This window comes from Kogia breviceps, chromosome 5 (genome assembly GCF_026419965.1).
Source record: "Kogia breviceps isolate mKogBre1 chromosome 5, mKogBre1 haplotype 1, whole genome shotgun sequence".
Taxonomy (NCBI): Eukaryota; Metazoa; Chordata; class Mammalia; order Artiodactyla; family Physeteridae; genus Kogia; species Kogia breviceps.
Window position 1 is genome coordinate 33,277,703 of NC_081314.1, and position 14,769 is coordinate 33,292,471.

The 14,769-nt window shown below is 36.7% G+C and overlaps 1 protein-coding gene across 1 annotated transcript in view; it reads left to right on the top strand.

Moving 5' to 3' along the window:
• Positions 1-14,769, top strand: part of KCNH8 (potassium voltage-gated channel subfamily H member 8) — a 413,967-nt gene that overhangs the window by 260,008 nt on the left and 139,190 nt on the right. The window contains exon 6 of the mRNA XM_059064162.2: positions 14,191-14,348. Coding sequence (XP_058920145.1) covers positions 14,191-14,348 — 158 coding nt within the window. The remainder of the gene's footprint in view (positions 1-14,190; positions 14,349-14,769) is intronic.

The following is a 14,769-nucleotide window of genomic DNA, read 5'->3' on the forward strand; positions in this document are numbered from 1 at the left end:
TAAGGATATTCTTTTCCTCAAATATGAAAATGAATATGAAAGTTCTAATTAAAATGTAAAATGTTATGCAACTATAAAAATCTCTCATTATTTAATCTAAAATTTTTCTCTCTAATGAGGATATATGTGCTGGATTTCACACTGGGACAAACACTAATTATATTAACACTTTTTTAATGTCTTTATTGGAGTATAATTGCTTTACAATGGTGTGTTAGTTTCTGCTGTATAACAAAGTGACTCATCTATACATATACATATATCCCCATATCTCCTCCCTCTTGCGTCTCCCTCCCACCCTCCCTATCCCACCCCTCTAGGTGGTCACAAAACAAGGAGCTGATCTCCCTGTGCTATGTGGCTGCTTCCCACTAGCTATCTATTTTACATTTCGTACTGTATATAAGTCCATGCCACTTTCACTTCATCCCACCTTACCCTTCCCCCTCCCCATCTCCTCAAGTCTATTCTCTACGTCTGCATCTTTATTCCTGTCATGCCCCTAGGTTCATCAGAAACTTTTCTTTTTTTTTTTTAGATGCCATATATATATGTGTTGGCATATGATATTTCTTTTTCTCTTTCTGTCTTACTTCACTCTATATGACACACTCTAGATCCATCCACCTCACTACAAATAACTCAATTTCATTTCTTTTTATGGCTGAGTAATATTCCATTGTATACATGTGCCACAGCTTCTTTATCCATTCATCTGTCGATGGACACTTAGATGGCTTCCATGTCCTGGCTATTGTAAATAGAACTGAAATGAACATTGTGGTATATGACTCTTTTTGAATTATGGTTTTCTTGGGGTATATGCCCAGTGGTGAGATTACTGGGTCTTATGGTAGTTATATTTTTAGTTTTTTAAGGAACCTCCATACTGTTCTCCATAGTGGCTATATCAGTTTACATTCCCACGAACAGTGCAAGAGGCTTCCCTTTTCTCCACACCCTCTCCAACATTTATTATCTGTAGATTTTTTGATGATGGCCATTCTGACTGGTGTGAGTTGATACCTCATTGTAGTTTTAATTTGCATTTCTCTAATGATTAGTGATGTTGAACATTCTTTCATGTATTTGTTAGCAATCTGTATATCTTGTTTGGAGAAATGTCTATTTAGATTTTCTGCCCATTTTTGGATTGGGTTGTTTGTGTTCTTTGATACTGAGCTGCATGAGCTGCTTGTAAATTTTGGAGGTTAAACCTTTGTCAGTTGCTTCATTTGCTAATATTTTCTCCCATTCTGAGGGTTGTCTTTTCATCTTGTTTATGGTTTCCTTTGCTGTGCAAAAGCTTTTAAGTTTCATTAGGTCCCATTTGTTTATTTTTGGTTTTATTTCCATTTCTCTAGGATGTGGGTAAAAAGTATCTTGCTGTCATTAATGTCATAGAGTGTTCTGATGATGTTTTCCTCTAAGAGTTTTAGAGTGTCTGACCTTACATTTAGGTCTTTAATCCATTTTGAGTTTATTTTTGTGTATGGTGTTAGGAGGTGTTCTAATTTCATTCTTTTACATGTAGCTGTCCAGTTTTCCCAGCACCACTTATTGAAGAAGATGTCTTTTCTCCATTGTATATGCTTGCCTCCTTTATCAAAAATAAGGCGACCATATGTGCATGGGTTTATCACTGGGCTTTCTATCCTGTTCCATTGATCTCTATTTCTGTTTTTGTGCCACTACCATACTGTCTTGATTACTGTAGCTTCGTAGTGCAGTCTGAAGTCCAGGAGCCTGATTCCTCCAGCTCCATTTTCCTTTCTCAAGATTGCTTTGGCTATTCAGGGTCTTTTGTGTTACCATACAAATTGTGAAATTTTTTGTTCTAGCTCTGTGGAAAATGCCATTGGTAGTTTGAGAGGGACTGCATTGAATCTGTAGATTGCTTTGCATAGTATAGTCATTTTCACAATGTTGATCCTTCCGATCCAAGAACATGGTGTATCTCTCCATCTGTTTCTATCATCTTTAATTTCTTTCATCAGTGTCTTATAGTTTTCTGCATACAGGTCTTTTGTCTACTAAGGTAATTTTATTCCTAGGTATTTTATTCTTTTTGTTGCAATGCTAAATGGGAGTGTTTCCTTAAATTCTCTTTCAGATTTTTCATCATTAGTGTATAGGAATGAAAGAGATTTCTGTGCATTAATTTTGTATCCTGCTACTTTACCAAATTCATTGATTAGCTCTAGTAGTTTTCTGATGGCATCTTTAGGATTCCCTGTGAATAGTATCATGTCATCTGCAAACAGTGACAGCTTTACTTCTTTTCCAATTTGGATTTCTTTTATTTCTTTTTCTTCTCTGATTGCTGTGGCTGAAACTTCCAAAACTATGTTGAATAATAGTGGTGCGAGTGGACAACCTTATCTTGTTCCTGAGCTTGGTGAAAATGGTTTCAGTTTTTTACCATTGAGAATGATGTTGGCTGTGGGTTTGTCATATATGACCTTTATTATGTTGAGGTAAGTTCCCTCTATGCCTACCTTCTGGAGAGTTTTTATCATAAATGGGTGTTTAATTTTGTCGAAAGCTTTCTCAGCATCTATTGAGATGATCATATGGGTTTTCTCCTTCAATTTGTTAAAATGGTGTATCACATTGATTGATTTGCATATATTGAAGAATCCTTGCATTCCTAGGGTAAACGCCACTTGATCATAGTGTATGATCCTTTTAATGTGCTGTTGGATTCTGTTTGCTAGTATTTTGTTGAGGATTTTTGCATCTATGTTCATCAGTGATATTGGCCTGTAGTTTTCTTTCTTTGTGACATCTTTCTCTGGTTTTGGTATCAGGGTGATTGTGACTTTGTAGAATGAGTGTGGGAGTGTTCCTCCCTCTGCTATATTTTGGATGATGAGTTTGAGAAGGATAGGTGTTAGCTCTTCTCTAGATATTTGATAGAATTCTCCCGTGAAGCCATCTGGTGCTGAGCTTTTCTTTGTTGGAAAAATTTTAATCACAGTCTCAATTTCAGTGCTTATGATTGATCTGTTTATATTTTCTATTTTTTCCTGGTTGCATCTCAGAAGGTTGTGCTTTTCTAAGAATTTGTCCATTTCTTCCAGGTTGTCCAGTTTATTGGCATATAGTTGCTTGCAGTAATCTCTCATGATCCTTTGTATTTCTTTAGTGTCCGTTGTTACTTCTTGTTCATTTCTAATTCTATTGATTTGAGTCTTCTCCCTTTTTTTCTTGATGAGTCTGGCTAATGGTTTATCAATTTTGTTTATCTCCTCAAAGAACCACCTTTTAGTTTTATGGAGCTTTGCTATTGTTTCCTTCATTTCTTTTTCATTTATTTCTGTTCTGATCTTTATGATTTCTTTCCCTTGCTAACTTTGGGGTTTTTTTGTTCTTCTTTCTCTAATTGGTTTAGCTGTAAGTTTAGGTTTGTTTATTTGAGATGTTTCTTGTTTCTTGAGGTAGGATTGTATTGCTATAAACTTCCCTCTTAGAACTGCTTTTGCTGCATCCCATAGATTTTGTGTTGTCGTGTTTTCATTGTCATTTGTCTCTAGGTATTTTTTTATTTCCTCTTTGATTTCTTCAGTGATCTCTGGTTATTAAGTAGTGTATTGTTTAGCCTCCATGTGTTTGTATTTTTTACAGATTTTTCCCTGTAATTGATATCTAGACTCATAGCGTTGTGGTTGGAAAACATACTTGATATTATTTCAGTTTTCTTAAGTTTACCAAGGCTTGATTTGTGACCCAGGATACGATTTATCCTGCAGAATGTTCCATGAGCACTTGAGAAGAAAGTGTATTCTGTTGTTTTTGGATGGAATGTCCTATAAATATCATTTAAGTCCATCTTGTTTAATGTGTCATTTAAAGCTTGTGTTTCCTTATTTATTTTCATTTTGGATGATCTGTCCATTGCTGAAAGTGGGGTGTTAAAGTCCCCTACAATGATAGTGTTACTGTCACTTTCCCTTTTTATGGCTGTTAGTATTTGCCTTATGTATTGAGGTGCTCTTATGTTGGGTGCATAAATATTTACAATAGTTATATCTTCTTCTTAGATTGATCCCTTGATTATTAAGTAGTGTCCTTCTTTGTCTCTTGTAATAGTCTTTATTTTAAAGTCTATTTTGTCTGATATGAGAGTTGCTACTACAGCTTTCCTTTGATTTCCATTTGCATAGAATATCTTTTTCCATCCCCTCACTTTCAGGCTGTATGTGTCCCTAGGTCTGAAGTGGGTCTCTTGTAGACAGCATACATACGGGTCTTGTTTTTGGATCCATTCAGCCAGTCTATGTGTTTTGGTTGGAGCATTTAATCCATTTGCATTTAAGGTAATTATCAATATGTATATTACTATTACCATTTTCGTAATTTGGGGGGGGGGGTTGTTATTATAGATCTTTTCCTTCTCTTGTGTTTCCTGCCTAGAGAAGTTCCTTTAGCATTTGTTGTAAAGCTGGTTTGGTGGTGCTGAATTCTCTTAGCTTTTGCTTTTCTGTAAAAGTTTTAATTTCTCCATCAAATCTGAATGAGATCCTTGCTGGGTAGAGTAATCTTCATTGTAGGTTTTTCCCTTTCATCCCTTTAAATATGTCCTGCCACTGCCTTCTCATTTGCAGAGTTTCTGCTGAAAGATCAGCTGTTAACCTTAGGGGGATTCCCTTGTATGTTATTTGTTGTTTTTCCCTTGACGCTTTTAATATTTTTTCTTTGTATTTAATTTTTCATAGTTTGATTAATATGTGTCTTTGCATGTTTCTCCTTGGATTTATCCTGTATGGAACTCTCTGTGCTTCCTGGAGTTGATTGACTCTTTCCTTTCCCATATTAGGGAAGTTTTCAACTATAATCTCTTCAAATATTTTCTCAGTCCCTTTCTTTTTCTCTTCTTCTTCTGGGACCCTTATAATTAGAATGTTGGTGTGTTTAATGTTGTCCGAGAGCTCTCTGAGACTGTCCTCAATTCTTTTCCTTCTTTTTTCTTTATTCTACTCTGCAGTAGTTCCACTATTTTATCTTCCAAGTCACTTCTCCATTCTTCTGCCTCCGTTATTCTACTATTGATTCCTTCTAATGAATTTTTAGTTTCATATATTGTGTTGTTAATCATTGTTTATTTGCTCTTTAGTTCTTCTAGTTCCTTGTTAAATGTTTCTTTTATTTTCTCCATTCTATTTCCAAGATTATGGATCATCTTTAGTGTCATTACTCTGAATTATTTTTCAGTTAGACTGCTTATTTCCTCTTCATTTGTTTGGTCTGGTAAGTTTTTACCTTTCTCCTTCATCAGCTGTGTGCTTCTCTGTCTTCTCATTTTGCTTAACTTACTGTGTTTGGGGTTTCCTTTTTGCAGACTGCAGGTTTGTAGTTCCCGTTGTTTTTGGTGTCTGCCCCCAGAGGCTAAGGTTGGTTCAACAGGTTGTGTAGGCTTCATTTGGAGGGGACTAGTGCCTGTGTTCTGCTGCATGAGGCTGGATCTTGTCTTTCTGGTGGGCAGGGCCGTGTCCAGTGGTGTGTTTGGGGGTGTCTCTGACCTTATTATGATTTTAGGCAGCCTCTCTTCTAATGGTTGGGGTTGTGTTCCTGTGTTGGTAGTTGTTTGGCATAGGGTGTCCAGCACTGTAGCTTGCTGGTCGTTGAGTGGCGCTGGGTCTTAGCGTTGAGATGGAGATCTCTGTGAGAGCTTTCACTATTTGATATTATGTAGAGTCAGGAAGTATCTGGTGGGCCAATGTCCTGAACTCAGATCTCCCACCTCAGAGGCACAGACCTGACACCAGCTGGAGCACCAAGACCCTGTCAGCCACATCGCCAGGTACTTGAGAGTTTCTTGACTTTGGGGAAGTCTGAGGTCTTCTGCCAGCGTTCAATAGGTGTTCTGTAGGAGTTGTTCCACATGTAGTTGTATTTCTGATGTATTTATGAGGAGGAAGGTGATCTCCACGTCTTACTCTTCTGCCATCTTGAAGGTCTCTCATTAGCACATCTTTTGTTGTCTATCTTAGTCTTCATTAATTCTAAGTTTTGTTACTTGGATAACTAATATTTACTTCATATGAAAGTAATACACTTTAATTATTATTTTTTTAAATTTCATGACTGAACATTATAGATGTTATAGTCCTTATGTTTTCTATTGGAGTTAAATTTGGTAATTTTACCACTCAAAAACTACAACTATAAACAGGATAAGTATTCCAAAAGAGTTTCCATAATTAAGAAGTGTATGCATAAATCATGGTTTTTCAGTAGTTTATGTTGAATCATTAAATTATTTTTACTAAAAATGATCAAGTAATTCCAAAATTCCATATCTAATTTAGAGTTACATAACACCTGAAAGTGGATAATTTATATGGAGCCGAGATTGTTAGTTTTTACACATACCAGTGTACATGTTATGTGGAAGTATTTTGAGAAGGTAACGTTATACAATAAAATAAAAGCAATGTATAAAGTCAGTATAAACAAATAGTTATAGACAATAAGTGGGAGTTTTCTTAGAGATCTGCTGGGAATGTGTGCTGTGTCCTTTGACCTGCCAGCATATTCACAGATGGGGCTTCAGATAATAAAAACGGGAGTCCATGGTCCCCATCAGAGGCATGCTTCTTTTGGATGCCTTGTCCATCTTAGAGTGCCAAGAACCCTGCACAGGGCAAAGAGCACAGCAGGTCCTCAATTGACATATTTTCATAGTACTTTACTTAAGGATGTTGCAAAGCTGAAAGTTATAGCTATGCTTTAGATCTTCCAGTGAAAATTAGAAGCAGTCAATTGGGACCAATCTGTACAAAAAAACCAACATTGGGGAATTTAACTTGGCAAAGGTTTACTTTAACTAATAGTAATGCAAGAGTTTTGTTTTGTTTTGTTTTTTAAGATTCCCCAGCAGTTTACTAAGGCTGCATTACTAAAAGAAAAAATAATTCTAAATATATACTAGAAACGTTATACTACCACCCAATTGGCCAAAATTTTTAAGTGTGACATCGTCGACTGTTGGTGAGACTGTGGAATAATGAGAATTCTGCAAACACTGCTGAGTATTTGCTACTGTCTTCCCACTGGACAGGCTACATCTGGGGATTAACTTTTGTCTTTCCTGGTAGAGGAGAGAGCAGGGACACTTTTGAAAATGTATGTCCTGCTTTTAGGCAAATAGGAAAAGGGCAGGGAGCTTTTCTGGCTTCTGCTCTTCCTCAGTTGCCTTCAGCTCAAAATAATTCTTATTCTGAAGTGGCATATTTGAGGATGGCATAGTCTGCTACTGTTTCAGTACCTTACTTCCAAAAGGACAGTAGTCAACTATGTGAATGGTTTTCTTTACTTTTCTTTATTGTGTTAAAAACCTGAAAATTTCTTTTCAAAATAAAAATTGATGGGGCAACTCTCTATGTAAAATGAATAAAAATTCAGCCTGAAAATAGGAGAGAGAGGGAGGGAGGGAGGGAGGAATGAAGAAAGAGAGGGAGGAAGGAAGGGAAGGGAAGGAAGAGAGAGCTAGAAAGAAGGGAGGAAGGAAGGAAGAGGCAAAAGCCCAAACCCTATCTTCCATGAGACTTTGCTGTGAAAACCACCAAACAAGCGAAAAGCATCAGGTCTGAGAAGAGGAAACCATATCAGCAAGAGACAGTTGAAAGAAATGGAGATCTACAGCCTGGGGAATGGAAAGACCGTGGTGCCTGATTTCAAGTATTTATAAGAAGGGCTTTTGGGTTGGAAGGTACAACATATTCTGTGTTGCTGCTAAGGACAAAACGAGAACCAAGGAGAGGGAGTTAGAAGGAGGAAGACACCTATTTGAGGGAAGTAAGAAGGATGCTTCAAACTAAGACAGCGCTTGCAAAAGGCAGAGGGCTCACCATTGCCAGAAGCATTCAAGGCCTGGTTGACCACATCCTTATGAAGCATGACATGGATGGGGTTCTTCCATTCAAAGAGAAGTTAGAATGGAAGAACTTTTCTGGGCTGCTCCATCTGATGTTGATGTTGGTCAAAACTGATGTAAGAGTCCACGTGACCCTGGAACAAAACAGAAATCAATGGGGTATCGACCACGCCCAACCCACCTGGTTGCATTCTTTCAGCCTTACCTATTCTTCTGCAGGCAATTGCTCTTAACTGCTGCTTCTCCCTCTGTCTGCTGCCCTTTCTTTTCCATAAACTTCTCATTTAAGATAAGCAGGAGGGACAAATACTGACAAGATGAGCAAGGATCAAGTGGTATGAAAATCTCATCCAGTAATCAATTACAGCCATTCTTAGGATTTTGAGTCCCTCAAGCCTCTTCATTAATCAACCCCCAGTTATTCATTCTTCCCACACGTGCAACTCAAATTTGCTGTGGCATCATACTGTGTTCAGAGGAGTGTCTCACAAGCAATGGAAAAAGACTGGGTATCTTTAGAATATTAGTCGGCAGCTGGTTTAGTTAAATCTCTCTCCACCCACGCTGTACTATATTGATTAAATTGTAAAGAAATGACTCAATGAAGATATTATTTGTATTTGGTGCATATGCTCTCACGCACACCATTCTATTTTAATTTACTTTTTAACAAGTAAGTCAATATTATTTTTAAATTATTTCCCATCTGGCATGCATGCCAATACAGAAATCTACTAATTTGTGCCATATCAAATTTAACCTTTTTTTTTTTTTTTTGTACTTTCTAATTACATAGTTCTCAAGGAAATCAAACTGGAAAAACTGGATTTAATCTTCTTGCCTTTTAGTTCTCATACATAACCATTTAGTGAGCGTGAGAAATGAAACACTAGTTTTTGGACGTCTTAACCTTATGAGAACAAAACACATACAGTTATCTCTCTATTATTTGTCTTTATTTTCATCATGCTTGTGTAAAACCTAAATAGAGCAAGGTAAACTGATTATCCTGCAAAATAATTCAGCATGTTCTGAATCATAAAAGAATTCAATTATAGTCTGCCTCATTTTGATGGGGTATATTATGATCAATTTTTTGAAATTCTGTAAATCACATGTATGTATGTATATATGTTAATTCTCTATTACCCTGTTTGTTTATTCATTTCACATGATACCAGCACCATGTGCCACAAGAGACTGCTTATGCATTCACACATACGTGAGGCATTAACATTTCTAAGTGCTAAATTCATATGACTCAATTCGTTAGAGTTTCGGAAATATTTTTCCTGATTCAAACTGTGTGTATGTGTGCTTATAGACAGTTGTGCACGTTGATAATAAATGGAATTAACAAGAAAAATTAAATATAAACATTTCTATATTAATGAATTTTCATGTATTTTTCAACATAAAGTTGAAAAACATACTTTCTAGATATCTCAGAATGAAAACCATACTTCTGCCTTTTAGGAAGGTTAGGGTTAGGGTCTGGAGGAGACCACATTCTTACTGCAACATTTGAATGAGTCGCTGAGTTAATTCACTGAAGGTGTAAAACTTTATGGGAAGTGAGACAACTACAGGGTAAAGAGCGGCTGGAACCAGTATAGTTGGTGAATCTCCTCTTCTCCCCCGTGGTTCTTTTATGAGGAACACCAGATCTGGGAGGTTCTTTTTTTCCCTCGTCACAATCTAATTTTATTCTGTGTTTCCCTCACTCTGAAAGAACGTGTGCTCCCCATTTCTGCCCTTCCGTTAAGGGAACAGTTACATTGCCACCACATCTTTATCAGTGGCGAGGACACAGAGTGATTTCTCAGTTCTCCCTGGACAGATGCTTAATCCTCGTATTTCCAGAATCAAAGACAGTTCATTCCCCCACATTCAATTCTGTGACCCTGATTTAATATTCTTTTACCTGGGCGCTGCCAATGCTGAATTGAATCTAAGGGCTAAAATCGGAAAGATATTTCTCTGCACTGACCTATTGGTATTGCCCCTAAAATATATTTGCAAGTGCAGTAAATCTTTAAGATAATGGAAAGAAAATGGAATTGCCTGTCAAAAGATGTCCTGTTTCTCTCTTGCTTATTATCTTCATGACTTTAAACAATTTCATTAAATCTCCTGAGTCATTAGTAAAATGTCAGTGATATTTGAATCATATATTGACCTGAGAGAGCTGGCATAGGAACAACACAAACTAATAAACATGAAAATATGTTTTGTAAATCAAAGTACAACAGAACTATATCTATTATTATGTGTATGACAAAAGTAGGTTTTTAAAAAAAATCAGCTATCTAAAAATAATTATGTAATAACCCAAATGGGAAAAGAACTTGAAAAAGAATAGCTACATGCATAGGTATAACTGAATCACTTTGCCCTACCCCTGAAACTAACACAACATTGTTAATCAACTATACTCCAATACAGAATAAAAGGTTTTTAATTTTTTTTTTAATTTTTTTTTTTTTTTTTTTTTTTTTTTTTTTTTTTTTTGCGGTACGCGGGCCTCTCACTGCCGTGGCCTCTCCCGTTGCGGAGCACAGGCTCCGGACGCGCAGGCTCAGCGGCCATGGCTCACGGGCCCAGCCTCTCCACGGCATGTGGGATCTTCCCGGACCGGGGCGCGAACCCGTGTCCCATGCATCGGCAGGCGGACTCTCAACCACTGCGCCACCAGGGAAGCCCAGAATAAAAGGTTTTTAAAAATAAATAAATAAATAAAAATAATACATTGTAAATCAACTATACTTCAATAAAATTTTTAAGAGTTAAAAAATAAAAGTAATACTCATCACTCACTCAAACCTACAGTCCTTATATGATACCATAGTCCTAGAAATCTTAGAATATAATACATATCTAGGTTTTTTCCCTGAAAATAAACCTGAAAGTACTCAAGTACTTCAAAAATATATTTGTATCCATAAATTTTAAAGATAGCTTTTATTCTTTTGCTGTTAACATTCTTTGTGCTTAAAAGTCTTACCATTACTTCTTTTTAAACTTAAAAATAAGCACATCTTCTTTTCATCCAATTAGCTCAGTTGAGTAACAGATTATTTTTTAAAAAGCTTTCTGAACTAATATTTTGTAATGACTCATCCAAGAAAATATCTTTTCTGTTCAGAAGTCTGCACCTCTATTTTATTCTTTAGTCAACCACATAGCTTTAAAAATGTTTACCGTATCAATCAACCAAAGACCAATCAATAATTTCTTCCATTCCTCCATTCAGGAGAGCACCCCAGGTATGTGGATGGTGGCAGTGGAATCTGTGGTAGAACCTGGTGATCAGTTAGTAAATACACAAAGGCATTTATTCCTTCAATTTGATAATGGACTACTTATCGACTGCTTTATTTCAACAGCTGCTGGTCTAAGCTGTTAAATTGCTTGGCTAATGCACAAATATATGAGTCTAGAAAGTTAAAGAGAAAGAATGAAAAGGTCACCTGCTACCCTAACAACTTCACAACATTCCCCTGAACTCCCAGCCCCCTTTGGTGGCCATACTTCAGGGATGCATTGGTACTTTTTGCCATGATAGCATTTTTACTCTGCAGTGGAAATCACCTTGGGATTATATTCATCCTTTGTGAGTGGCTTATCGACTAGCTTCATCATTTCATATTCTCAGTATTAACAATGGAAGTATTTTAATATTTTTATTTTTTGACAAAAATGACTTCTAATAACACTGTCTTACTAAGTTAGATCATTCACAATAGTCTAGAACAATTAATGTTTTCTTTTTGAGTCACCTAGAACTTGCTTCCAGATCTGAGATGTGACTGGTCTCTGTTGAGGCACCAAAACCCAAAGCACAGAATTGGAACTTAAGAGACATGAATCCAGGTCTTGCTCTTTCACTAACTAGCTGAGGGGTTTAATCTTTAGCTTTAGTTCATCATGTGTGACCCTGGGCAGATCACTTGATATCTTTTCTGCCTCAGTTTTCTCATCTGTAAAATGGATTAATAAAAATACTTACCTCTTAGCATTGTTGTAAGGAGTCAATGAGATTATGATTATAAAGGTCATAGAACAGCACTGCATTCATATTAAGAACATATGTGTTATCTATAATAATGTAATAGTAATCTGTTTTGTCAGAATTCCTGTATTATCTCATCTCACAGGCTATAATGAGAACCAGATGACTTACTAAATGTTGTATTAGTTTTTTATTGCTGCATAGCCAATTACCGCAAACACATCAGCTTAAAACAATACCCGTTTATTATCTCATAGTTTCTATAGGTCAGAAGTCCAGATCTACCTTAGCTGAAGTCTCTCCTCAGGGCCTCAGAAGGTTGAAATCAAGGTGTCAGCTTGTGGTCCGTCCTGGAGCCCAGGATTCTCTTCCAATTTCATGCGGCTGTTGAGCAAATTTCTTTATGGTTGTGGGACTAAGGTCTCCGTTTCTCGCGAGATGTCAGTGAGGGGTCGTTCTCAGCAATTAGAGGCTGCCTGCCATTCCCGACCGTATGGCCCTCCCCATAATATGCAGTTGCTTCCTCCCAGGCCAGGAAGAGCATGCCTCACTGCTTTCCAATCCCTTAACACCAGATGAAGAAAGGTCTGCTTTAAAGGGCTCACCTGATGAGGGCAGGCCACACAGATCATCTCGCTTTACCCCTATGATGTAATGTGATCACACCTTCATATCTCATCATGCTCAGGAGATCCACGCTTATCCAAGGGGAAGAGATCAGAGGAGAGTGAGGGTGGTGGCAGGGGACTGGGGGGAGCATCTTAGAATTCTCCTTCAAATGTGATGTGAAAAGTAAACATGATCTACAAATATAAAGTGCATATTATTGTAATCTTTATTGTTGTTATTATTATTATCATATTATTATTATTGTTATTGTTATTATTATTATTGTTATCATTACCATCATGATACCAACAAGTTCTTAACGTGACACGATTCCACATACTTGCAAGGGTTTACATTAGCTCTAAAGAATACTCCAATTCATTAAAAAATTATGTAACTCAGAGCTTAGTATTCGTTTCCTAGCTCCTTGAATTCCTATTCTCTTTGGCGTACTTACTTCCCAAATTCCTTCCTTTGATCCTTGTCACTGAATCCAACACTCCCTAAGAACAAAGTCCCACAGACAAATATGTTTCTGTTGGGGTTGCCAGTGCAGAAAATGATCAGCCTTCATCACACTTACGTGTATGCACCAATCCCAAAATTCCCCATAACTTGGTCATACTCAACTCTAAAACAAATTAAAGAAAAGATAACCTTTTCCAGTGCTTTAATGATATTTAACCCAGGAACTATGTGACAGAATCTGAGAAGTTTATTCATAGGCGGCAGGATTGAACTCTAGATGGTCCACATGTCTATGGCTTTGTCTTTTGACCAGCCCTCACAAGGATGTCATATATTGTAAAAAGTTTGATAAATAGACAATAAAATATAATATAAATATAAAATAAATGCAAATATAAAATAAACATAAAATAAAAATATATTAAAAGGATGATGTAAGGATTGGTTGAAAATGATTATATCTTCCATTTAAATGGAATGAGGAGTTTAACCTAGAAATCCAAACAAGAAACTTCTGATATTTTGTGAATACAAACACCTTCAGGGCAAGGATCAGTTTCATAAACATACGGAGATTAGTAAAACTTTTTTACACGGAATAGAGTACTACTGGATAAAACATAAATAAAAAGAATCTGGACTGCAAATTATACTTGTGTTCAGAATCGTCTCTGCCACTGTTGGCAAGATGATCATGGATGAGTTACTTTTCCCACTGAGACTTAGTTTCTGCCTCTGCTAATACTGTGTACTATGTACGGTCTGGTATGTTAACATCCTCGTCTGTGGTGGAAGATGTTCTGAGTAAGTGAAACAATCTAAGCTAAGTTCTTAGGACAATGTCTGGTACACAGTGAGCATTCAGTAAGTGTTGCCTATTGTTTTTATTGTTATTATTATTTATTTTAATTATGTTAACGTGTGGCCCAAAGTCTGGAATGTATTACTGCTCAAAATATACTACTTTCTTCACTCTTCTCCAATACCTGTTTGTTGAGTTGAGCTGGATCTGTCAAGAAGAGTATTTTGGATATTGTCAATCTAAAGTACATTAAGAGGTTACTGTTAGTCTAATTTAATATAGTTTTCTTCCTCCCTTCCTCCCCCCACCGCCCACCTGCCTGTCTTCCTTCCATGTTCTCTTCTTACCTTGTCTTTCCTTCTTTCCTTCTCCTCTCTTTCTCCTAAATCCTCTTTCTCTATCCTTGTTTTTCTCAAGCAGATATTATTTTAAATTTTCGAACAACCTATGTCAGCAAGTCTGGCCAAGTTATCTTTGAAGCAAGATCAATTTGCATCCACTATGTCACAACCTGGTTCATCATTGATTTAATTGCTGCCCTGCCTTTTGATCTCCTGTATGCTTTCAACGTCACAGTGGTGAGTAAAGAGCTCCCTTTCACATGACCTTGAAGGTTGGTTTCACCCCTGTGCTTATTTTTCACATGTTCAGGTTTTAAATGTTTGTGGCAATTTGTATGTCCAGGATTTTTTGCCCTTTTTAATAAAGAGGCCAAGGTCACCAATGATATGCAAGCCAGATTCTCCACTTAAAGGAGTTACTTCCTTTTTGAAATGTGTATTACCCATTTCTAATCATTTAAATACATAGAACCAGGATATTAAAAGCTTGAATTTATCATCAAATTGACTCACTAAACAAATCCTTTGATAAGGAAACCATCTGCAGGAATAGAAGCATTACTTTATGTTACTGAGCCAGATACTTCCCTCAAGAATTTGGTGGAGAGTTTGAAGATTTCTTCTACTTTTATGACTTTTACTCGTTACCTCTTGAATA